Source organism: Pteropus alecto, unplaced genomic scaffold (genome assembly GCF_000325575.1).
Source record: "Pteropus alecto unplaced genomic scaffold, ASM32557v1 scaffold45, whole genome shotgun sequence".
Lineage (NCBI taxonomy): Eukaryota > Metazoa > Chordata > Mammalia > Chiroptera > Pteropodidae > Pteropus > Pteropus alecto.
This window is the reverse complement of record NW_006442491.1, coordinates 19,723,896-19,749,312: the sequence shown is the minus strand read 5'-3', so window position 1 is coordinate 19,749,312 and position 25,417 is coordinate 19,723,896. Positions and strand designations below refer to the sequence as shown.

Here is a 25,417-nt window from a genome sequence, read left to right as displayed (position 1 = left end):
AACTTCTCAGTTGACATTACTTAACAGTATCTTCGCAAACTCCATGCACTCCCGGAGGTTATCTTCTTGTAGATTAGCAACACACATGATGTCAAATGCCTTCTGAAGGTACAAAACATTTCAGAAAAGATATCATACCATTTTCTAGAGGAAATAATGTGAGTGTAACCCTAGTCGAAATCGAATTGGGTTTACAGAGCATCCATAATTTTGGTAACTACTCTGAAGAAAATACAGACAACTGCCTTCTGCCCATTTAACTTTATTTCATATTGAAATGGCAGTAAGTCTCCTTTTGAATTCATTTCTTATAGTGACAATTTCAGGTTCATTTTCTAGATTAAGATGGTGTTCACTGCCTTTGAAACATACCTTCAATAAAAAAACAGACCAAAAGAAAGTATCTCGCCATGGTCCTGCTGTGTATCTCAGGAGGAAACGAGCTAAAAGGCTTCACAGCAGCTACGTCAAGCCTTGGACCTCTGAAAGACCTCTTACAGTAATATAAGAACGTAAAACAGCAGGAAGCTAAGAAATGTAATATGAAAAATACAGAACAAAGAGAACAGGCTTAGGAATAAACACATTTGAAAAAAAATAGTTGAGGATTTTTAAAAGATCAGTCCTAATTTAAGAAAGAAGCATCGATACCTTATCATTTGAACCTAAAAGAAAATACCCAAGGCAAGACAAATTTCAGAAGACATGACACTCTTGAAATACAGAATTTTATTTAGAAACTGTTTAAAGTAGAAAAAAACCCTGTCAAGAAAGACTAGGTGGAAAATGGTTCCCAATAAAATGGAATTTTAGGGCAACAAAAGTCTAAAAGGCCACGAAAGAGAAATAGCACCACTGTTATTTGAACAATGGCTAGTTACTTGCATTTTTGGCATTGTTAATCACTGAATCTGGGTTTTCCTCTGAATTCCACACAGAGCATGCACTACACAACAATTTATCATAAAATACCGGCTTTCTACACACATTTTAGGACAAGCTACCACCAGAAACAAATCAATACAAATACATCAGGGGCTGAACAATCTCAGTAGTGGGTGACACACATTTTGCAGAATTCTGCCAAAGGAACTGAATAGGCTGTGGGCAAAGCAAATGAGGGAGTGTTAAGGAATGAAATATTTTAAATATTAATAATTAATTCAGACATGGCACTGTATTTTCTGCAAAAGAAAATTAACATTTAGTAACACACTAACGAATTTTATCTCCAAAGAGATTAGTGCACTGGCAAAGTATTCCGATAACAGTGGAAGGCTGTGGACAGCAGGTACCAAAAACACCCAGCCTTGCAGATCCCATGGTAGCGATGGCCTTCACTGGTCACTCCCTTTGCCAGAGGTCCAGAAAGAACTTGCAGCATGATCACCTGCCTGTTCAACTTCCACTCTAAGCAGCAAACTTTAAGGAGCCAAAGAGGAGTCCCCAGTGGGCAAGGGGAGCAGAGAAGAGAAATATGTTAAATGTAAACTTAAAAAAACAGTAAAATGGGACACAACCCCCATTCAAATCCCAGAGATGTGGGCAAGTCCCAAAAAGTAGTTGTTAGATTTAAAAACTGAACACACCTCATTTCCCAAAAATAAACACAATACATAGAAATTTCAGGGGTAATTGGAAAAATCGTCAGAGAAATGCTCAATGAAAATCGAGCTATTCAACTCAAACATCTCAGGACTAAAACATACTCTTATTCATTCAGGCAACGCCTCTTGCTTCCTAGCAGAGATGCAATTGATCAAGGACACCACACGGCTTTACAGAGCAACATTTTAAACTTCCCTTCTGGGCCAAGGTTAGGCCTGTGAAGATTCAAGCTGCCCTGCAAGGCCTGTGAACAGCAGGTTCCAAAGGTTCCAAGGTCTGGCCCTTCCTTTCCAGACACAAGGTTGAACACACAAAATCCCGTCAGGTTACATTTTATATTTTGAAATATGGAAGCATATTTTAAATACTCTTAAGGCATTTATTTATTAAAACGTTCTCTGCCAAGATTTCACATTAGCTTAAAATTCAAATCAGTCTTTACATTTTCTCTGAGGTCTCCACCTCAGCATATCACATAAAAACACCTTCTCCAGTAATCAGTGTTACCAGTATCCATTCGGTGAGCCCCATGGTCAGCCTCTTTGTTCCCTAGGTGAACCAACTAGATGTTAATACTGCTCTGCTACAAGGTAAAAAGCTCCTAACTCAAACTTATTGGAAAAGGAGTGAAACTTCTGCAAAGTGCACTTTAAGAAGAGGTACTTTTTGCTTATGAAAAGAAACCAGTGAGTCTTCTAAGAATAATAAAAGGGAGTATTTTACAGTTAAGCACATGATTTGGAGTGAAAAATTCCAACGTTCCTCTGCTGGTCCAGGCTGTTAATACTCTTCTTGTTCCTCCTGTGGACCCCCTTCGTCAGGTATCACAAAGCCTTCCTAAAATGGGAAAATGAGAAGGAAAGCTGTTACTCAACACCGAATGATCAGATTCTACTGTGGGTTCGCTTTCCTCATATTTAAACTCTATCAAGTCAATGGTTCTTCTTGTCTCTACCACACACTTGGCATTTAAAGGCACAAGGCCGGGGGACCACTATTTTATTACTTAGGCAGTGGAATCATATCTCACTAAAGGAAAAAACTGAACATAATCAAATTTACCCTCAAAATTCTGGGATGACAGATCTGTACACATTCTCTTGATTACGATGATGATTTCACATGTCAAGTTGTACTTAAATATGTGCAGTTCATTATACCTCAAGTTGTTTTAAAAAAGAAAAGTTACCCTCAAAAACCCCTGAAGTCACCATAAAGTTCAATACCATAGCACCTCCTCTTGATAAATTGTCTATACAGCCAGCTTTTCCTTTGGCCGTACTTAGGAACCATAAACGCTACTTAGGAGTGTTGTGGGTGTTTCATTTATACATAAACATCTGTGCAAAAATAGCTATGACCAACTACAGCGGCAGGGGAAAACAGCAGATTCGTGGCTCCCATCTCGCACTCGCTCCTGGGCACTCTGCCGTGTACAAATGGCTACACTAACATAAAAGTTAGACTTCCCTTTCAACCATCATCTTATTTTTTTTTTAACAATCTCTACAGCTGAATTTACCTAAAATATGACCCTACTAAAATAATACTCAGTCTAAATAAAGGGCCCCTATATTCATCATCTTCACTTTCATTATCTGGCACAGAGCAAGCCTGAAATATGGATTTATTTAACAAACTGTTAACTTTTTAGTCATTTGTCTTAACGTCCCAAATTCACTTATGTTTAGGGAACAGTGTTAATAACAGCATTAATATTATTTGTATACTGCTACACATGCTACAAATCACTTAGACATATACTATAGTTTGATCCTACAGACCTTGCTAAGGCATGTAGAAGAATTTTAAGTAAATATATCCATTAAATAGTGAACAGAGCAAGATATCAAATCTCAAATCTAAGAGAAATCGGTCTTCCCTGATCAGCTAATGTCATGATGAACTGAGCAGATTCGGTTGTGAGATACACGTGGATCTCAAAAAAACTTGACCACAAAGCACTCTGAGGGAATGGTAACCATGCCCACTCCTGGGAAGGAGGAGCAAAGGTACCCTCTGATGGCTGCGGGCAGCAGATATCAAAAGGGAGACATGTGTCTGGTACTCCAGGGCATGCCAGGAGCCCAGATGAAATGAGGCATCAACATAGGCCGAGGGTTCCAAGCTACAGGAGGGTGGAGTGGGGATGGTGGGGTTAAGAGCATTTTGTGGCACTCATCACCTATCAGTGGCCACAAACCACAGAAGCAGGGCAAGCCAGGCACCTCCTTGTCCTATTCTGGCCTCAAAAGCACACAGACCTCAAGACAAAGGCTGAAGCTGGGCAGAGGTGCCCCTGGCTGATTCTGAGGGATCAAAGATGAAGTCCTTTGATGAATGCTATGCTAGAACACGACAAGCATCAGCACTGAGTTTACCAAAACGCCAGATAAAATTCATTTTCTCTTAGGTGGCAAAATGGCAAGAAAATATCCTCATGTCAACACGTACATCTGTGGCATAGAGAATGTCCACAATCCTCTGCAATACAGGGTTGTTTTCCCCCTCATTCTCCTGGCAAATCAATTCAATGTTCCTTAGCTTTCCAAAGTAGAAGTCTCTCTCTTTCTCCAAGTCTTCAACGGTAAGTTTCAATACGTTGACCTGCACAAGACAATAAAAAGGGTGAGACACCTGGCATTCGTGTACCAGTATCAAAACAAACTTCTAACACAAAGGAAATGTGGTCTTTCATCGAGCTCTCTAACATGGACAAAAACCCACTTTAATGTCAATTTTCTTCAGCCCCAGATAAATAACATGGGCTTGTTCATGGCCAGCTTAACTATAATAATTCCCAGGAAAGGGCAGGCTATACCATGAAACATGCAGGAACTTCTCGGGGACTGAGAAAAGATTTAGGAGGAAAAACCATGAAAGCCTGAGACAAATAGAGCAGCAAAGTCCAACCTAACAGGGTGACTAACAGTCATGAATTAAATCTTTACCAAGGCAATGGTCAATCGAGTCAGGTCTTTCTGCATGCGGAGGTCAATGGAAAGAGAGGGTCTGGTCCAGGGGAGCAAGGTAGAAACAGCAGGATGGGAAGACTAACTGAAGATAACTAATACTAGACGAAGACAGTAAGGACAAGGGAGGCTTGGGCATGGAAAACTCAATGGTTCTTTCCCTCCACCACTCCCCCCACCCATATATTGGGGATCAGGGGCAATCCATGACTCAAAAGAAAAGCATCATCTGAGGAGATGGTCCTCATACCTATCTCCTTCCCAAGAGAGTCTGAGATGGGAGGGAAGCCAGCAGAGGCAGACAGAAGACCCCACCACATTCCACTGCCAAGCTCCTTCCATTGAGCATATTGTCCCCTCATCAGACATGCTATAGGAGCCTTCAGGAGCTCCACTGACGGGTTCTAATTTCTACAAAGGGGCAATGAAAAAATCAATCGCAGTGCTTAGGCTAGGACTCTATCTAGCCAAGAGTAATAAAAATAACAATTCTCTCAGTTAGTCCATTGTGTATTTTAAGCATGGTGCATCTTCATTCAAGTGTACTCAAATCTATGATGTGAATTCCCTTTAACTCTCACTCGATGCAAATTATAAGGCATACCATGCAGCATAAAATCCTCACGAGACTCAGAGACTAGGGCCCATGTGGAAAGCCAAGCCAGGAAATCAAAGGTGCAGCAGCTAAGAACAATTTGTGTAACAGGAATTTCTGAGAGCCAGATAGCAGCACAGAAATTTAGTCTGACCTTCTTAAAGTATAGCTGGAAAAACTGAAGCGAACAGCTCATCTAGTCTCCCTTCAGCCTGATGAAGAAGCCAGACATAACCACAGATCAAATCCCATCCCAGGTGGAAGGAAACTCCCCGTTCATAACATGCAATCAAGAAACAGCCAATAAAAACTCTCAGCAAAGTGAGAGTAGAGGGAACATACCTCAACATAATAAAGGCCATATATGACAAACCTACAGCTAACATTATACTCAATGGGGAAAGGCTAAAAGCATCTTCCTTAAGATCATGAACAAGACAAGGATGCCCACTTTCACCACTGCTCTACAACATTGTTCTGGAAGTCTTAACCACAGCAATAAGACAAAAAAGAGAAACAAAAAGTATCCGAATTGGGAAGGAAGAAGTAAAATTCTCATTATTTGTGAATGACATGATACTATATAGAGAGAACCCTAAAGATTCCACCAAAAAACTGTTAGAACTGATCAATGAACTCAGGAAAATAGCAGAATACAAAATTAATATTCAGAAGTCAGTGGCATTTTTATACACCAATGAGGAACTTTTGGAAAGAGAAATTAAGAAAACAATCCTGTCTGATCTCGGAAGCTAAGCAAGGTCGGGCCTGGTTAGTACTTGAATGGGAGACCACTTAGGAAGACCAGGTGCTGTAGGTGTTAAAAAAAATCATTTAAAAAATATATTAAAAAAAAGAAAAGAAAATGAAACTAATCCCATTTACAATTGCATCTAAAACTATAAAATACCTGGGAATCAAATCATCCAAGGAGGTAAAAGGCCTATTCTCAGAAAATTATAAGTCATTGAAAACAGAAATTGAAGAAGATACAAATAAATGGAAGCATATACCGTGCTCGTGGATAGAAAGAATCAACATCATTAAAATGGCCATACTACCCAAAGCAATCTACAGATTCAATGCAATCCTTAGCAAAATACCAACGGCATTTTTCAGAAAGCTAGAACAAATAATCCTAAAATTTATATGGAACCATAAAAGGCCCCGAATAGCCACGGCAATCTTGAGAAAGAAGAACGAAGCTGGAGGTATCACACTACCTGATGTCATACATTGATCAATGGAACAGAATAGAGAGCCCCAAAATAAATCCATGACTATGTGCTCACTTAACATATGAAAAAGGAGCCAAGAATATACAATAGGGTAAAGACAGTTGCTTCAATAAATGGTGCTGGGAAAATTGGACAAATACATGTGAAAAAAAAAAAAAGAAGCTGGACTACCTTCTTACACTGTATACAAGAATAGACTCAAAATGGATTAAACACTTAAATGTTAAGACCAAAACCATAAAACTTCTAAAAGAAAACGTAGGCACTATCATCCCTGACAGTCATTTCTTTCTGAATATTCACCTCAGGCAAGGTAAACAAAAGAAAAAATAAACGAATGAGACTACATCAAACTAAAAAGTTTTTGTACAGCAAAGGAAACCATCAACAAAACAAAAAGATAACTGACTGAAGAGAAGATATTCACTTATGATACATCTGGTAAGAGGTTAATATCCAAAATACATAAAGAACTCATACAACTCAACAACAAAAACAACCCAATTAAAAAATGGGCAGAAGACTTGAAGGTATATTTCTCCAAAGAGGAAATACAGATGGTCAACAGACATATAAAAAGATGCTCAAGGTCACTAATCATTAGAGAGATGAAAATTAAAACCACGATGAGATATCACCTCACACCTGTTAGAATGGTTATCATCAATAAATCAAAGAACAAGTGTTGGCGAGGATGTGGAGAAAAGGGAACTCTCATACACTTGTTAGTGGGATTGCAAATTGGTACAGCCACTATAGAAACAGTCTGGAGGTTTCTCAAAAAATTAAAAATGGATATCCCTTTTGACACAGGAATTGCACGTCTGGGTATTTATCCAAAGAAAACCAAAACAATAATTCGTAAAGATCTATGCATCCCTATGTTCATAGCAGCACAACTTACAATAGCCAAAATATGAAAGCAACCTAAATGCCCATCAACAGATGATTAGATAAAGAAGTTATGGTTCATATATACAATGGACTATTACTCAGCCATTAAAAAAAAAATGAAATCTTACCATTTGCAACGACATGCATGGACATAGAGGTTGTTATGTTGAATGAAATAAGACAGACACAGATAAATACTATGTGATTTCATTTATATGCAAAATCTAAGGAACAAAAAGAACAAACTAATCAAAAATCGACTCACAAATATAGAGGACAATCTGGCGATGGCCAGAGGGGAGGGGATTCAGGGGCTGGGAGAAAGGAGTGAAGGGTTAAAGAAGTACAAATTAGTAGTTGATAGATGGTCATGGAGTATAGGGAGCACGGCATAGGGAATGCAGTGGGCATTAATGTAATGGCTAGGTGGAGAGCCAGAGGAGAGAAAGAGCAATTAGGGAAATCATTTTATAAACTATATAATGTCTAACCAAGGTACTACTATATACTTGAATCTAATAATAAAATAAAATGAAAAAAAAAAAAAGCAGCAACATCCAGAGATGAGGAGCAGGTGACTGGACCTGCTGGACAATTCTGTAGAACACTTAACATCAGTATTCATCATCAGAGACCTGGACAGACCAAACCAGAATCAAGGTTCTAGACACCCTTCCATTATTCTTTTACCAAACACAGAAATCATGTTTAAAAATAACTGAAAATTTCAACAGTTACTACCATCACCTAGTAGCCAGAAAAACTAAATCATCCATTTTTCCCCATTCTCACCACCCCACCCCTGCTTTCACTGCTGCTGGCTGGTTGCCTTTCCTTAAACTATCAGTTAGCCCCACAGTGAAAAAAAGGCGATAGAAGGGGAAGAGTTGATCAACCCCAACAGCAGGAAGCTGCCTTGGATCTTTGGCGCCAAGATCCAAGAACGTAAGAGGCCTTCTAATCACCTCAGTGACTGAGGAGGAAAGGGAAGCCAAAAGAGCTTTAAAAGGTACACTGCTTTGGCGTCCACCTATATACTCATATTTCATTAGTGCTTCCCTCCTAACCCGTTAAAACCTTCTCTGGCCTACAGACTATCCAGGGCACCAGAAGCCAGTCTTCTGGGCCCCACATACAAGGCCAAAGCAGCATTCTTCCTTGCTATCAATCAATAACTATATAGCCATAAGAAACTCTCAATAAGTATTCACTAAGTCACTGGCTTTCACTTGGCATTCCTCCCAGTGCTTACTTATGAGATTAAAAATCTGTGGCTAGCACGTGTCACTCTTAGAACCTTCTCTTGTAGTAAAGTAATACCCATAACCAACGAATGCTTAGAACCTGCACTGGCCAGTCTGGTAGCTGAGACACATGTGGCTATTTGAGCCCTTAAAATGTGGTTCTTAAAATGAGACGGGCTGTAAACATTAAATACACACTGGATTTTGATGACCTAGTACAGTCTTCAAATGTAAAACATTTCATCTGACAATTATTTGTATTGATTATACGTTAGAATGATAATATTTTGGATATATTGGATAATGTATTATTAGAGTTAATCTGATCTATTTTTTACTTTTTATAATGTGGCTACTAGAAACTTCAAATTATACATATGCCTCACCTTTCTGGTTCACATTCTATTTCTATTGAACACTGCTGCTTTGGACTAAAATCAACTAAAAGTAAATTTCTCCAGGATGACTGAAGAGTGTGGAATCACTGAAGATCTCCCTAGAATATGAACACTACAAGGTAATTTGAATAGAATTCATTCTTCTTGCCTTACTCTAACGAGCCCATCTGGCTCTTATTTCCCACACTGGTTGTGTCCTCCAGACCTTCACACGCCTTTGTCAAGGGCCACAAATTCAAATACTTTCAGGGGCCAGAAAGATCATGTCATGAGCCAAAGGAGTCAGCAACAGGGTGTGGGCAAGACTCTGGCAACCTGGAGAAAACCTAAAATCCTTCATATTAAAAAAAAAAAAAAAAAAAATCAAATGAAAAATTAAAACCCTGTGCAGGCCAAAGTACTTCTGAAACAGGGCTGAACCAGCTGGGTATGAGCTCGGTTTGACCCCCAGCTCAAGTTACTTAACCACTCCGAGCCACACTGTCTTACTTGTAAAACCTCACAGGGCTCATGCAAAAGTGAAATTAAAGTGCTTAATAGTGTCATGGCATATGTACTCTAAAAATGTTAGCTATTTTTGTTATTGATATTCACCTATTCCATATAATTATTAATACTTGTGTACGTATTTCACATGAAAAAAAATCCTATGAACTTTTAAAAAACACTTCTGGACCTATCTCTATCAAGACAATGGACAGGAACCCTAATAACCACAACTGTCTTTTATCTACTGCCACTATCCCTTTTATCCCAACACCATTCCAGGCACTTGACATAACAGCTCATGTAAATTGCTCAGTTACCATGAGTGAAGTAGTAGCCTTACTTCAAGTGAGGCAGTAAGTTCAGAGAGTTGTTAACTGACTTATCCTGAATAGAAATAAGTGGCAGAACCAGGACAACCCCCACATCTATGCAATCCAAAGTGTGTGCTCTATCACACAGGACAATAGCTGAGCCAAGAGCAAGGTCCCATAGAACCCACTACATCTACAACTCTGTGCTGGCCACCTACCCTCACCATTAACAACTCTATTTTTCTGAGATTGCTTCCTGAGTACTTGCGGGCCTGGAAACCAACAGTTACAGGAAAAAAATCCTTATTCTCTAGGACTTAAATGTCAGCACCCAGAGGGTGCTCAAGGCAGCCACAGTAATGGGGATGGTGACCCAGTCTCAAGGCACCTAGGACTGTGGGTCACATATAGATGGTAGAATAAAAATAAAACAAAAATCTTTGGGCGGTCTCTTCTGTCCTGATCTAGGAGGAGGGCTTAGGTCACAAGAGGTTGTGGATTAAAGTGAGGCCATGTCACCCAGGTTTTAAGACTTGGCCTTTAGGAAAGTAAAAGGGTTCAATCCCAAACTCACCGGAATCACGGCATCCCCAATTTTAAAACTTGGATCAACCAAGAGAATCACCCAAAAGCAAACAAATAAACAACTAGAAGGATTAGTGAGAAAATGTCTAAAAGTCTAAAATTTGTTCTGATCCAGAAATCTCTGACGAGTACCAACAGGATAATAACTAACCCTGAAGACATTTCACATCGCTGACCTATTAAGAACAGAAGCGCAAAACGCTTTTCATATCAGTTCCACCCTCATCCTGAATCTCTAATGACCCAAGATTTCAGCAGGGAAACTGTGAAATCTTTAATTATTCAGAAAAAAACTCTCCACCTTTTGACAGAGCCAAAATTCAAGAGACACTCTAAATCCCACAGAATGCTCACAGCATTCCAGAAATTCAACAGAGTCCTATTGCATAGGTGGGTTTCCAAACTCAAGACGCTGGTTCGTCACACTAACAGATCTCAGAAATGCCTGACCCCTCTCTTCCACTTCCATCCGCATGCTCACGCTGCCCACACCACCCAACGTGCTCACACATGTCTTAACAGGGACTGCTTCAGCAAGCAGACAAAGCAGGTCTTCCTACAAGAACACGGACAGGCCTCCCCTGGTCAGTGCAGCAAGTGTCCTTTGCCCTGAGGTGACTCCCATCTTGGACACAGGAGGGGCCTACCTGTTGCATCAGTTCGGCTGCTTCGTCATCCCCATTGCCCACACCAGGATTCTTTCGCACCACACCCGGGCCAGCCTTAGGGGTTGCAGTAGTTCTGTGTGTTGCAATGGGCCTCTGTGGAGCTGAAAGACGAGCAGAGGTCTTAAAAGGAGAAATTTCAAGACAAAAAAGAATCCACCAGACAATAAGAAAAGGTTGTGACCAACTGCCCTCCACTGTAATGCAGTGAAGGGACCCAATGTGGAGAGCCCAGCATGCATGACAACACCCCCAAGTGTGCCCAAAGTGATTTTTTGTCCTGGCAGCAAAGTTAAGTATCAATTTCAGCCACAATCTCTTATGCCAGAAGTTAAGTCTTTTTGCTGCTGGGGTGACTGGAACTATCATCTGAAAGGCACATAGAGTTGAACTACCAACCAAAGCTACCAGCAAGGCAGCTTCATGGCACAAAGATAAACTTCACACCAGGGGTGAGCTCAGTCCCAGTTGTTGCCAAGTACTCACAGTTCCCTGCCTGCAAAGTATGGCACCTCCTAGCTCAGAAACTCATGCTCCTTGGATTGTGAAGGGTAGGATGGTAAAGACTGCTCTTACAACTAATTACTTCAAAACTCATATCTTGCTCACCTTTTAGAAAGTATTTAGAAGGGTTAGGAGAGAAAAGCAGCACACTGACTAGGATTTACAAGCTTTTCTCAATAGCAACAGCAGAAAGACAACGAAAAAGTAGTAAAGGGGCCAATCTATCTACAAGTTAAAATAATCAAGACTGGGCTACCTCGAGGCAAATGTATCATTCATGATTTTATTCATTCATCTTGTAAAGCTTATATATTATGCCAGGCTTAGAAATATCTGATGTTCCTGATACCCCAAATTATTCAATAACTGTAAAGCCTGTCACCTACAATAACAAGCATTTCTTCTGGATAATCTCTAGTATCATCTCTAGTATGTTTATCTCGAAGACTAAATGCTTAATGCAAATCTCTGCCTGCCTGTTAGCCACATATGAAATGTGAAATGCACAGGATGATCTATGTAGCTCCCTATTCTAAATAGCTAAGAAATAAAAGTTCTCAGTACTGGAGAAACTGGAACCCTCATATACTCTGATGGGAATACAAAATGGTGCAGCCGCTTTAGAAAAAGGTATGCAAAAGTTAAACTGAGAGTTACCATATGACCCAAGAACTCTGCTCCTAGCGTATATACTCTTGGATATATAACCAAGAGAAATGAAAACATATGTCCTCACGGAAACTTATATAGGAATGTTCATAGCAGTATTATCTATAACAGCTAAAAAGTGGAAACAACACAAATGATCAACTGATGAATTAAAAAAATGTAGTATAGTTAGTCATACAATGGAATATTTACCCATAAAAAGGAAAGAACTACTGATACATGCTACAACATGAATAAATGTTGAAAACACTAAATGAAAAAAAGGCCAGACACAAAATACCACATATTCTATGATCCCATTCATATGAAATGCTCGGACTAAGTAAACCTATAAGACAGAACGTAGGTTGGTGGTTGCCTGTGGCTGTGGGGAGGAGAGTTTGGGGAAAATGGGACAGAAATGCTTTGGGCACATATCAGGTTCCTTTCTGGCATAACAAAAATATTCTAAAATTGATTGTGGTGACAGTCTAACATACCTGTGAATATATTAAAAAACATTGAACTGTACACTTTAAATGGGTAAATTGTATGGCATGTGAATTGTATCTCAATAAAGATGCAACAATTAAGAAGTACTCAATGTCCTCTTTACCTACCAAATGGATCAGCTTCTCAAGTTACTATGGGACCTTAACTAATGTTCTTGACACCTTCTGCGCAAAAAAGAGTGAGCATCTGCAGAACATCCACCCTGCCCCAAAGTATAGGTATATTCTATGAATATACTACTGTAAACACATTTTTGGAAACCTACCCAGCCAAGATCTTTTAGAAGGTCTCTAAAAACAGCCTCCCTGCCTCCCAAATTCTGCTGGTATCACAGAAAGCCAAAGCCACATAGCAGCTGAAGTTCTGAGAAGGGCAAGGAAGCCGTGAGTAAGCACAGGAAGCTGCCCTGCAGACAGAATGATGATGTAGAGAGCCTAGAGCAGTCCCTGAGAAACCTAGAAAGCTCCTTCAATTCCTTGGAGCTTAAGTCTGGTTTTAACTTTCCCATCCTAGGGTTCTGTGAAACGCCCTTCTGTCCTAACGAAAGCTCTTGTTTATGTGAGCTAACCTGAGGGGCTTCTATTCCACACAACTAAAGAGTGTTGGCAAAACTGCACACAGTAGCTTATTCATGCCTCAAAAATAACTCTGGGACAAGTACTGAAATTTCCATTTTACAGAGGAAGAAAACTGTGGAGCTGAGGTGAAGTGGCTTACACAGGGCTACAGAAACTTAAAGGCAAACACCAATCTGCCTAATGACACACTCCATGCTCTTGCCACATGGCTGGGATTAGCCTCCTTAAGTTATCTAAGCCTATGGCTACTCAAAAAGTTCTGGCTGAATGAATGAATGAAGACCTGGAATATTATTATTTGGAAATGATGTTTGTTTTGTTTTTTTACCTGCACTGCTAGAGCTGAGAGGTTTCTTCGGTTTGTTCAGAGCTGGAGCAACAAGGGAGGGAGCCACTGCAGTTTCTTGACCTTGTCTGGCAGCTACAGGGTCATAGTCTTTTCCATCATAGTTTGCATCAAAAAACTTCTTGAACCACTGAACGAATTCAAAATTGTCCTGAAACTTTCCTTTTACTAATTTGTCCACAGGAATTATCTGCAGAGAAAGATCAAGATTGTTTAGCCCAAAGCAAGAGGTTTTTGGCAAGCAACACATGTGTCCATGCATCGAATCATTATAAAGCTCTGCCAAGAGGAGAAAAAAATAGTTTAGAGGCTAGAATTAGTGCTAAGTAAGCCCCTGGAAGATTATAGAGCAAGTTTCACTCGGTTTGCCTTCCGTAGAGTACCTCCACCTGCCAAACCCCCTCCAAATTCAACAAAAGGAATCAGAAATGCAAAAGAACAAGTATTGTATGTAAGTCCCATACACACTTCCAAACGCATCCTAAGACATCTCATTCCACTATAAAGAGTAAACCTCCCATGTAACTTGCATGGCTACAGTGTCTGTCACAAAGTATAAAATCTAAAGTACAAAATAACTACAGGTATCCACAAAGAACTGTGTTAAAGAAAATTGTCTTAAAAATAAGTCAATTAACCAATGTCACCATAAAAAATAAAAATTTTTTAAAAAATAAAAATAATTTTTTTAATTTAAAGAGAGAGAGAGAGAGATTGAGAGAGAGAGAAAAAAAGAAATAATAGGTCAAGGTGCAGAATCTGTCCTAGGACAGATTTTTTCAAAATGGTATGTTTTTCAAGTAATTCCAATGCTATTAAAACACACTTTATGGACTCTGTAAGTTTTTTTATTATACAAGAATATTGCGTTATCAAGTATTCAACTTGTTAAACTGTTGGCCAGAGCTTAACTATCTTTTAACTCTTCAAGGATTCCAGTTGCAATACTATTTTTGTAAAAGAGAATATACATATTAATCTGAACTATATCCGCCCCTTTAAGTAAGCATAATTTTTAAAAGTTACTTTGTACAACAGTGAAATGTTTACAAATAAAATGTTATGTCTGGAACTCATTTGAAAATAACCCAGGAATACAACCAGACAAGAGGTAGGGTGTATAGGTGCAGCTGCAACAAAACCAGCCATGAGTTGGTAATTGTTGAGGCACATGGAAGATCTCTGCACTACACTCTACTTTTGTATACTTTGAACTTTTTCCTTACTCGAAAAATAAAATTCCATAAAAAGAAAGAGAAAAATTATTGTACATAAAAAGCTACACCTAGTTCTTAAAATTATGCCTGGTAATTAAAAGAAATTCTTACAATACAAATGCATATTTGGGGTACCTACTTATACACTGTACAACACTGTACAAAGACAAAACTAAAATAAAGACTGATTTCAAAGTAAATAAAAACCAGACAGACACACCAGCAAGATAATTAGGGGGTGATTATTTAAAAATACTGAAAAAAATGTTTTCCCCCCCAAAAATGGCTTAAAAATAGTTTCTAATTATGTGTGTTGAGGGGGGAGGCTGCTTAATTTTGCAATACGGTTATGCATCGCTTAACAATGATGCTGTGTTCTGAGAAGTGCATCGTTAGGCAATTTTGTCATTGTACAAACATCAGAGTGCACTTACACAAATCTAGATGGTACAGCCTACTGCCCCTAGACTATAAGCCTGTGCAGCATGTTACTGTACAGAACAGGAGATTAACTGAAGCACAAGGGAAAATGATACAATCAAGAGACAGGTTAAACACGAGATATGAGACTGTTGTTGGCGTGACATGGCACGCTGTTTTACAGCAAACAGTTTTCTTATTAGAAAGAGTATACTCTAAAACAACGATGAAAAAGTATAGTAAACACAGAAACCAGTAACATGCTCGTTTCTTATCAAGTTTTATGTACTGTACATAACTGTATGTACTATATACTATAATTTTATACAACTGGCAGAGCAGATTTATTTACACCAGAATCGCCATAAACAATGCATTGTGCTACAACATTACGATGGCTAAAACTTAAGTTGGTGACAGTATTTCAGCTCCGTTACAATTTTACAGGACCACATTGTTATGTAGTATGTGACTATAATCTATTACCCAGTAAAACAGGGATATTTGTCCTAATGAAGCCTGGTGGACCATGTTTCTGGTACCTCCAAATAACCTTGGGGGCAAGTAGGAACTTCTTAACAACCACCAAGGATCTTCTTTTTACCTTAATCTTTTATAAAACTATTTCCAGAGTCTTCTCTATTAGAACTATTTATTCTATCATATGGTATGCTAACACCATAGGTTAAATTTTTTTTTTCTAAGATGTCTGTCTTCCTGAGCTTTTCATATCTGTAAATAAACTTAACTATGTTCGTTACAGCACTGTTTACAATAGCCAAGATATGGATGCAACTTAAGTGTCCGTCAACAGATGAATGGATAAAGATGATGTGGTACATGTATACAATAGAAGTAAATCCAGAGATTAAAGGAGTTAGATCTCAGATTAATAGGGATTAAATGGTAACATTTTTTTTTTAATCATAGGTACAGATTTATAGGTTGATTCCTCCAGAGTGACTAACTTAATGATGAAGAAAGACAGCAAGGGAACTGGGGGTAGGAGGGTAGAGGGAAACTTTGCTCCTAGAAAATTCTATGGTAGCTGGGGAAAAGATAATTATATAAACTGGGAAAAGAAAAAAAAAAAGTCCAAAGTCATGGGCCAGTATCTGTATCCTTAGTAACAATCACTAGATAAGAAACGATCTAAATGAAAGAATAAAATGTACTTACTTTGTCGACACCCATCCTCTTAAAACCTGCTTGTAGTATTTTGAAGTTCTGGATGTATTCATGTTCTAGCTTAGCTTGGAATTTCACTTTCTTCAAGGCAATGGAGCCAGGGAACAGCATGTCCATAAACTGACAATAGGCAGCCCCTGAATAAACAAAACAGAAGAATAAAATACACACTAGTCATTAAATGCAATTATTAAAGAAGCAGGGTGAACTTTTTACAATTTTACAAAAATGTACAATTTTAAAAAGTTGTAAAGTCAACCTACAAAACCCAAAAGCTTCATTAACACTTGACTTTGAAGTCACCTTTAATTCTATAACAAGACTGGTTTTACCTCCGGTTCTATAACACACTTGGAACTTGGGAGCCTATGAGGAAGAGGAAAAAAGGACTGTTTCTATGAAATTTTTAAATTATTCTTTATTAGAAACCAGCATAACAATAAAATGACTACCACAGAAAAAAATGAATGCCTAGAATAAAGGGAAACTGGTGACATTTTCTGATTTTTCACAAGGACATACCCTCTTCCCCACCAGCAAGAGGAGGGATTTCCCAAGTATTTCAAAGATTAATCCTCTGACCAAGGTTAAAAAAATTTTTTTCTAAGATATCTGTCTTCCTGAGCTTTTCATATCTGTAAATAAACTTAACTATGTTCGTTACAGCATTGTTTACAATAGCCAAGATATGGATGCAACTTAAGTGTCCATCAACAGATGCATGGATAAAGATGATGTGGTACATGTATACAATAGACTATTACGCAACCATAAAAAAGAATGAAATCCTGTTATTTGTAACATGGATGGACTTGAGAGTATTATGTTATCGAAGTAAGTCAGAGAAAGACAAACACCATATGATTTCACTTACATGTGGAATCTAAAAAAATAACACAAAAAAACAAACAAAACAGAAATAAATTTATAGATACAGAGAACAAACTGATGGTTGCCAGAAGGGAAGGGAGGTAGGGGCTTGGGCAGAAAAGGAGAAGAGAATTAAGAAGTACAAACTTCTACTTATAAAATAACTCATGGGGGGTTAATATATAGGGACTAGAGTAAATCTCATCATAATAACTAAGTATAGTAGGTAACAGATGGTTATTAGAATTCTCATGATGAACACTTTGTGAGGTATATAATGTTGAGTTACTATGTTGTACTCCTGAAACTAATATTGTATGTCAACTATAATTAAAAACAAAATGAGCAATAAATAAATGTAATATATCATTTTATAAATAAAGTTGGCTAGGAGACATTTCTGTGTTCCTCCATTTCAATTTATTTTGTTTTAAAGGCCACTATAAGAAATTATTGCATGTATTTCATCCCATTTGCTCCTTCTTCACTTGCCCATTTTTCTCCATCACCACCCTAAGAAGTATTTTCTTGAAGCTTGAAATTTCCAGGAATGTTATTTTTCTAATGCCTACCAAACTGCACTCCACTTTTCCAACACAGGGCAGGTTTCACTGTGCATTTATCCCCTCGTCCAGGGATAATTCACCAAAGGAACAACCCAGAGGCAAGAAATCCGGTGACTAGGTAATAGGTATTCTATAGAACTAGAGACCACCACAGCATGTATATTCAATTTACTTTAAATCATGCCAAACCGGCTGCTTGCCAGTTCTAGCATAAAGAGTGCCATTATCATTATTTTTGGAAAGAATATGCAATGAGAGCAGAAGCATTTCATTGACCAGAGTGACATTCTTAGTACAAAAGAGCACCAGAAAGTGAAAGCCTAGTTTTTCAAGTGACTAATTTACTCATCCAAGAAAAATATACTGAGGGAATTCTATGTACCAGGCACTACATTAGTAATATTTAAATTTTAAAAACCAAGGACACTAACAGTGTCCTAAATTCTAGAGGACAATGACCCAGTGTCTTCAACAAACTAATAACATGAAGAGTGATGACTGTTATATTTTAAAAGAGACTTAAAAGTCATAATTTACCAAGTGCAATGTATAGATCTCATTTGGATCCTGATATATACAAATCGACTTTTAAAAAAACCACACATAGAAGATAATTAAACATCTATATCCATAGCACTACTTTATGAATTAAAAAAAAAAAAAAATTCTGAAACAACAAAATAATGTGCTTTTACTGATTTTCTCAAGGTATCCATGGGACTTCCAGGTCAAGTCAACCAAAACCACTTAAAAGCAGCAGTCATGTGCTTCTCAGAAAAGCCTGCTTCAGTAACTATCAGTTTTTATCTTAGAGCTAAAAAAATCCTAGAGCCTTAAAAAACCGAGGACCATAAAGTATGGCCCAAAGACCACAGAGGCCAAAGAACAAGCTTAGGACTAGACTCCAGGTATCCTGATTCCCTGTCTTCGGCTCTTTTCCATAACATTATTATACACCCTCTAATAATACCTTACAGTTGAGTAAAGAAGCAATGCTGCTACACTCTAACTGGCTGAAACAGAGCTAATTTAAATGTATATAAAGAAAAACATTAAGACCTCTGTAAAAATGGACAAAGCAATCGAACCATTCACAAAATGTAAATGGTTAATAAACACATGGGAGGCCAGCCTAAGGAAGCAATATTTTAAAAGTGGGTCAAAGATGCATGTGAAACGGGCTGTCATAACCATATTCACAGGAGTAAAAAAGGAAGCAACCTACATCTCCAACGGTAGGAGAAATCAATTTACATAAATTTTTTGCATGCCATCTGCCTGAAAGAATATTATGCAGGCACTCAAAACACATTTTTTACTTTTTTAGGAAAAGCTCAAGATTTAATATTAAAAGAAAAAGATACAAAAGTATTTAATATTAAAAGGAAAAGATACAAATATATGTAAAAATATCCATCTTGATATATATACATAGAAAAAAAGACTAGAAGAAAATGTATTGGGTTAAACCATGTGAAATTGTAATTTTACAGATCAAAAATGAATAGTGGCCATCTCTGGAAGGTGATAGCACATGCATTCTATTTTTTAAATAATTATATAGTACAGTGAATATTAGTTTTGTAATCGGAACACCAAAAAAAGGTGAAAGTTTAAAATAAAAAGTATATTGACTATTTTATTCAAAAGGGCTGAAAATTCCTGGCCTATAAATGTCTCAACTGGGTATGGAACAGGTTAAAATGGACCTTCCTTCCAGGCTCTGCCTTAATAACAAAGGCTAGTGACCCAAACAGGGCCAGAAGAGGACCCCTCTTAAATGGCTGCTATCCCAACAATCTGCGACAGAACAGGCCCACATAATCTGTGGCTTAAGGATGCAGACAGACTCAGGGTAGGATCGATCAGCTGTGTCATGGCATTGACTGCCAAGTTGAGGCCACAGTCTCACCCTACTAGGATATATGCTGCAAGCAAGAGAACACAAAACAAGGGCACAATGCAGCCCTTGTTCCAAAAACTTGAAATATCACAAGTGTGCTGGCTCTCAACCCTTTCAGGTCAAGGGTCCCTCGGAAAATTAGATGAAAGCATGGCCAACACTCTTCACAGAATAGATGCTCCCCTATTAGAAAACTCTAGATTAAGAATTCCCTGTATTTTAACTCAAACACACAGAAAACACTCTTAGTATTAAATTAAAGTATTAAGGCTTTACGGAGTAGGTGAAGCTTGAGTCATCTTAAAGGATGAATAAAATTTGGAAATAGAGGGCCATGAGGAGTCATTAATGAAGATGTTAAAAATCATCCTCAAGATGTTTAACATGGGAAAATAATCCTATTTTAATCTTAAAAGTAGAAAACAAAACTGTACACCATGTCTGTTTGTATATGTTACTTACTGCAATAATCTGTAATATCAATAGTCTGTCCATTAACAAGGGACTGATCCAAGGAAACTTTGGTACTACATGGCCATAAAAGAAAAGAAAGTAACATCCAATATTCTGATACAGAACACTCCGCAGAATATACAGTGTGATTCAACATGCTGTTACTTATGTAAAAAGGGAGAAAAGAGCACACATGCGTGTGCACACTCACACAATACAGATAGATAAATGTTTTTGCTTGTACGTACACACTCACTAGAGGCTACCCAGCTGATAACATTGGTTTCCTCTGGAGAGAACTGGGTAGATGGCAGACCCAGTTAAAAGGGAGAATTATCACTGTTTTACTTTTTTGTTCCTTTTGAATTTTAAACCATTTTGAGACTTTCTTATTCAAAAAATAAAAACCGTATATACAGTATGTCAAATTAATTTTAAAATTATAAGAAAATACTGAAAGTAGAACTAAAATGAATAACCTTGGGCAAGCTGTTTAACCTCTCCGTGCTTCAGCTGCCTATCTGTAAAATGGGAGTGATCGTCCTTACCTTCCAGGTTTTATTTGTAAAGCACTTTGAAAAGTGCCTGGCCTATCATAAGCACTCAATATCTAAAGTCTTAATTAGGAAAAAACACAGCTAAAAGGTAATAACTATCACCAACTTGTAACATTACAAGGGATTGTCACTTATAATTAAAAGAAAATAAGTTTCTTGTCTTTTGTTTTGCTTTAATTAAGGCAAAGGAAAATCAAAGAGATGCTTGAAGACTTAAGCAAAAAAGTTTGAAGCAATACTTACTTCAGCACAGAAGTGACTCATTAAAAATGGTCGCAGAAAAGCTGCAGTGTAATGTGGTACAAAAGGGAAGAGGGAGGTGAGGAAATTTAAACAGAACCTAGTGCTCAGGGGGCCACTGTGACAGCAGTCCGCAAACTGAGAAGGGGCTGGATCCAAAACGCCCTTCAGAAGATATACAAAACTTTGTGAATCAGCTTCAAAAGATGCTCCTCAGGCCAGTGACACTGGAAGAATGGTGAAATCACAGCCTCATATAGATGTCTGGAAAAGGGAGTCAACTTGAAGAGAAAAAGTGGGGGAGGTCTGGTTCGGAGTTTGGTCATACACCCTCAGAGTAGCACGAGCAAAACTGACAAGCTGCTGTTTCATAGAAACTAAAGGCTGGCAGCGCCCCACATTAAAGCTGAGGAAAAATGAAATCTAGCATTTGCCTGGGAGCATCTGAACATCTCCCCTATGCTTTGCACCACAGGAACTAACTGGAGGCGGCCAAGCTGGCAGGGAGAAGGCAAGAAGAGAAGGGGCAGATAAGAACATTCAGAGATGGCCAACTGACACGTTCAAAGCACCGTGCTGGGCCCTTGGAAAAATGCCAAAGGGCCTGAATATGGAATGGAACAGAGGAATGGCTGACCAAAGGCAACCAGCATCCCCTTTTTGACACAAGAAATCCCTCATCAAAATCCTTCTCTGTGATCAGGTTTGTTCTCTTGATGACTAGCTCTCCAAAACAGGGAGACTACAGAATGTAATGAATCTTGTAACAACCTGCCAACTCTATCACTGAAAGTTATCCTCACCCTATCTCACTACAAGAGCCAAGCAAAGGCTCCTTTCACTGTTTAGGGGGTGGGGGAGCCCACAATACTGACAAAATCAGCCATTTCGCAGGCAGCCAGCACATTAATAATATAGGATCTCAGAATTAGTACTGTAGGATCTTTGCCCTCTCAAGGGAAAAATCTATTCCCACCTTTTAAAGCTTGTATTTGGTAGAAAATTCTGGTCTGCTTGACCCTCTTTCTCATCAGAGGCAAGAACAGGAAGCACAAGGCACCAGTGTTAAAGGCTATTGGGATTCTGCTTGGGGCTCAGTAAACACAAGTGAGGAGCCTCACTTTCTCTATGGCTCCAAGCCCCTGGCAACAGGCCTTCTTCAGGGACACAGTGTCTGCAGCTCATCCTGTCTGGTCTCATATTGGAAGCCGAGACCTGGTTTTCTAAACATTAATGTGAAATAATGCAACCATCTTCATACTCTGAAAGAAGCCCTATATAGCTTACAAAAAGAGAAGCTGTTATGAATGAATTAAAGTTTGTTCACAAATCGCAGTTAAGTGTCCTGCACTTACCACTTTCTACTGGGGAAAAGCACTTTTATCTAAGATAAAAAAGTAGCAGCCGAAAGGCAAAGTTAAAATTCTTCACATATTTTTAATAATAATATTATTATATGTAATTTCCATTAAACTCTCTTCCAAAAACTTCTTTTAAAAAGACATAACACGTACACAGTAGAAAGAATGTGGGCCGTGTGGTCAGAAAAATCTAGGTTCAAAACCAGGCTCTGTAATGCACGGGCAGTCCCTCATTTCTGGAATCTGGTAAAGAAACCATATCTGACATGTTTTCACAGGTCACAACAGCCCAACAAGTAGGCCAGGTCCTACTACCCCAGTTTTACAGATGAGGAACTAGAATATTAAGGGACTCATCCAAAGTCATATGGCTCAGAGCAAATTGAAGCCTCATCATGCCCAGTCCTGACTACCATGACAGCTTCCTGTCCAAATGAGATAAATCTGGAGCCAGATCAGCACATGTACAACTTTATCTACACACTGAAAAGAGATCTCATTTTCCAATTAACTAAGTGAAACATACTTTGGACTATATTTACAGAAAGGTAAATTTTAGGCAGAAATTGATGGTGAAAAAGCAACCTCCAATGAAAACTAGGATGAGCTCATCCCCATATTAGTCATAAATCACAGGGCAAACAAGTCCTTTAAAAGCCTCAAACAAAAGGGGATGTGATGATGAAACTGAGGAAATAGAAAATGAAGGGAAAGCAGCCCAGATCTGAGGCTAACAACCTATGCCTCTGACCAACAAAGTAGCTCGTGTTTAATCAGCATGACTCTTGGGCACCACTGTTTCACTGAACAACTTCACATGAAGCCTTCCCCTAACCAATCTGGAAAACTGAGATTAAGCCTCTCAGCGGAAATAACAAGACAAGTAAATGAAACCAAGACTAGGACACAGCTACAAAACAAGGAAGTACAGAAGCTGAATTCATTTTTTAAAAATTGTTTACATGAGAGCAATTAATTTTAAATTGATCCAAAGGGTACTAATCGTAAAGGAAAAGTCTGGAAAGTGAGTAGGGTACAGGGTTGAAGAGCACGGGCTGTTGATTTGAATGAAAGTTCCAGTCTCAGTTCTGTCCTTGGTTGTATAACTCTGGACTTGTTACTTAATTTCTCTAAGTCCCTTTCCTCATCTGTAAAATAAGGTTAATAAACATCCTTACCTCATGGAGGTACAGTGGGAATTAAATGAAGAGACAGTTGAAAAGCATTTCTATAATCCTGGCACGTAAGTGTTCAATTAAATGATTATTGTCATTAATTACTAGGATTAGCTGAGGGTTCTAATTCTCTACCCCTCAAACAAGATAAGAATTTAAATAGCAGCAGGATATATGTTGCATCTTTCTTCTGGCACATTCTTGTCTTCACTTCCTATCTTGTGGTAAATCCAGTTTTCGATAACCCTGACACATTCCTTATGGCAGAACAGTCAGGGGTGGTCAGCAGAACTCTCAAAAAGTGAGTTAGAAAAGTCTCTCAGAGGAAGTAGAAACTGAAAACACCTTTATGAAAAATAATTACCAAGAATCTGAAGTTTATACTCTTTGAACTAGTTAATTACATTTCTAGGAATCACTGAAAAAATAAGCAGAGATAAGATTTATGTAAAAGGATACTCAACCTAGCAATATTCACAATGGAAAAATTAGAAACAACCTAAATGTATAAAAATTGGGAAGATATTAAACAATTCAAGCATGTCCATAAAGGAATAGTATATAGTCATTAAAAATAATTATTTCCAAGATAGTGAACCACCCTAAGGAATATTCACAACATAACGTTAAACTGAAAAAGCTAAAATATATACCAATATGTACGTACACAGAAAAGTAGAAAACACCTAACAGTAGCTTTCTCTAAATGATGGAACTACTAGCATTTTTTTCTTCTTTCTAGGCTTCTAAATGTTATACAGTTAGTACATACAGAAACAGAACATGTTTTTGTTCATTTTAAATCATTACACCTCTGCCAAATTTTTATTAAACGGAGAAGTTGGATAAAATTGCGGCTGAAATGGCATTCGCCTGGCTTTGGTCTTGTGCTACTTGGAATAAGAAATGCCACTGATAAACCAATAGAAAACTAGAACAATTATCAATATCGCCCTCAAATGAAACATTTTAAATCTAGATGCAAAAGAGCAGAGACGCAGATGTTAGGCCAAAGCTACAGGCCTCAGAATGCAGCCTCTACAGTGGGAGATGGGGGACCACAGGCCAGAAGCATGCTCTTTTTAAGCACAGTTCCTTTCAAAAGTGGAACCAGGGTAGGGCTGTGAAGAAATGAGGCAGCCCTAACACAGAACCTGAACCTATGTCATTTGCAGTCAAATATTCCTGAAGGACCTGCATGCAGACCTTCCTGGAAAAGTGGTCTAGTGGATTTCTCTTACCTGAGCACAACTGTTCTATCTTTGTCAAATTCAACTGCAGAGACTCATTGATCCAGGCCAGCATGTCATGTCGACTTAGATTATCACTGGTAACTGATGTTGAATATACGTTCACTGCCATCTTCTATAGCATGAGGAAAAGAGAAGGGTTTGTGTTATTAAGCATGCAAGGGAGAGCAAGCATTTCCTGGAGAGTCACCCATAGCAAACCTACAGAAACTCTCAATATCTAAGCCTCATCTTCTTCCCCAAAAGGCCAAATCAGAGATACTTTTCCGGCCATGAAATCCACTGGATTTCCACACATAAACATGACCTGAAATGAATTGCCCAACACAAGCCAGCCTAAAACTTAGGTCCCATTTTAATGTGATTGGTATAAAATTGGTATATAAGCTATAAGACGCTAAGGGATGATTAAATGCTTTATGAAGGGAGGCTGATGCACAAACAGGTATGTTCTCTAAACAAACATCAGGCCAAGTTTATCCATTAACATCAAAATGTTTACAGTTTTCAAATGGTGGGCTTTTTATTAATTCCTCTTTATAGTTTTCACTATTTCCCCAATTTTCTTTAAAGACTATATCTACTTTTATAATAAAAAAAAATAAATAAGCTTTCAATAACTTAGGTAC

General features: G+C 38.3%; 1 protein-coding gene across 2 annotated transcripts in view; it reads right to left on the bottom strand.

Annotated features, from left to right (window-relative positions):
* Positions 1-709: 709 nt before the first annotated feature.
* The window catches only part of MAPRE1 (microtubule associated protein RP/EB family member 1), a 28,839-nt gene continuing 4,131 nt past the window's right edge, over positions 710-25,417 (bottom strand). For both annotated transcript variants that reach the window (XM_006921714.2, XM_015597252.2), the window contains exons 2-7: positions 24,780-24,903; positions 16,405-16,550; positions 13,571-13,778; positions 10,982-11,103; positions 4,063-4,215; positions 710-2,445 (exon numbers count right to left, since the gene is read on the bottom strand). In XM_006921714.2, coding sequence (XP_006921776.1) covers positions 2,389-2,445; positions 4,063-4,215; positions 10,982-11,103; positions 13,571-13,778; positions 16,405-16,550; positions 24,780-24,900 — 807 coding nt within the window. In that variant the 5' untranslated portion in view covers positions 24,901-24,903 and the 3' untranslated portion in view covers positions 710-2,388. The remainder of the gene's footprint in view (positions 2,446-4,062; positions 4,216-10,981; positions 11,104-13,570; positions 13,779-16,404; positions 16,551-24,779; positions 24,904-25,417) is intronic.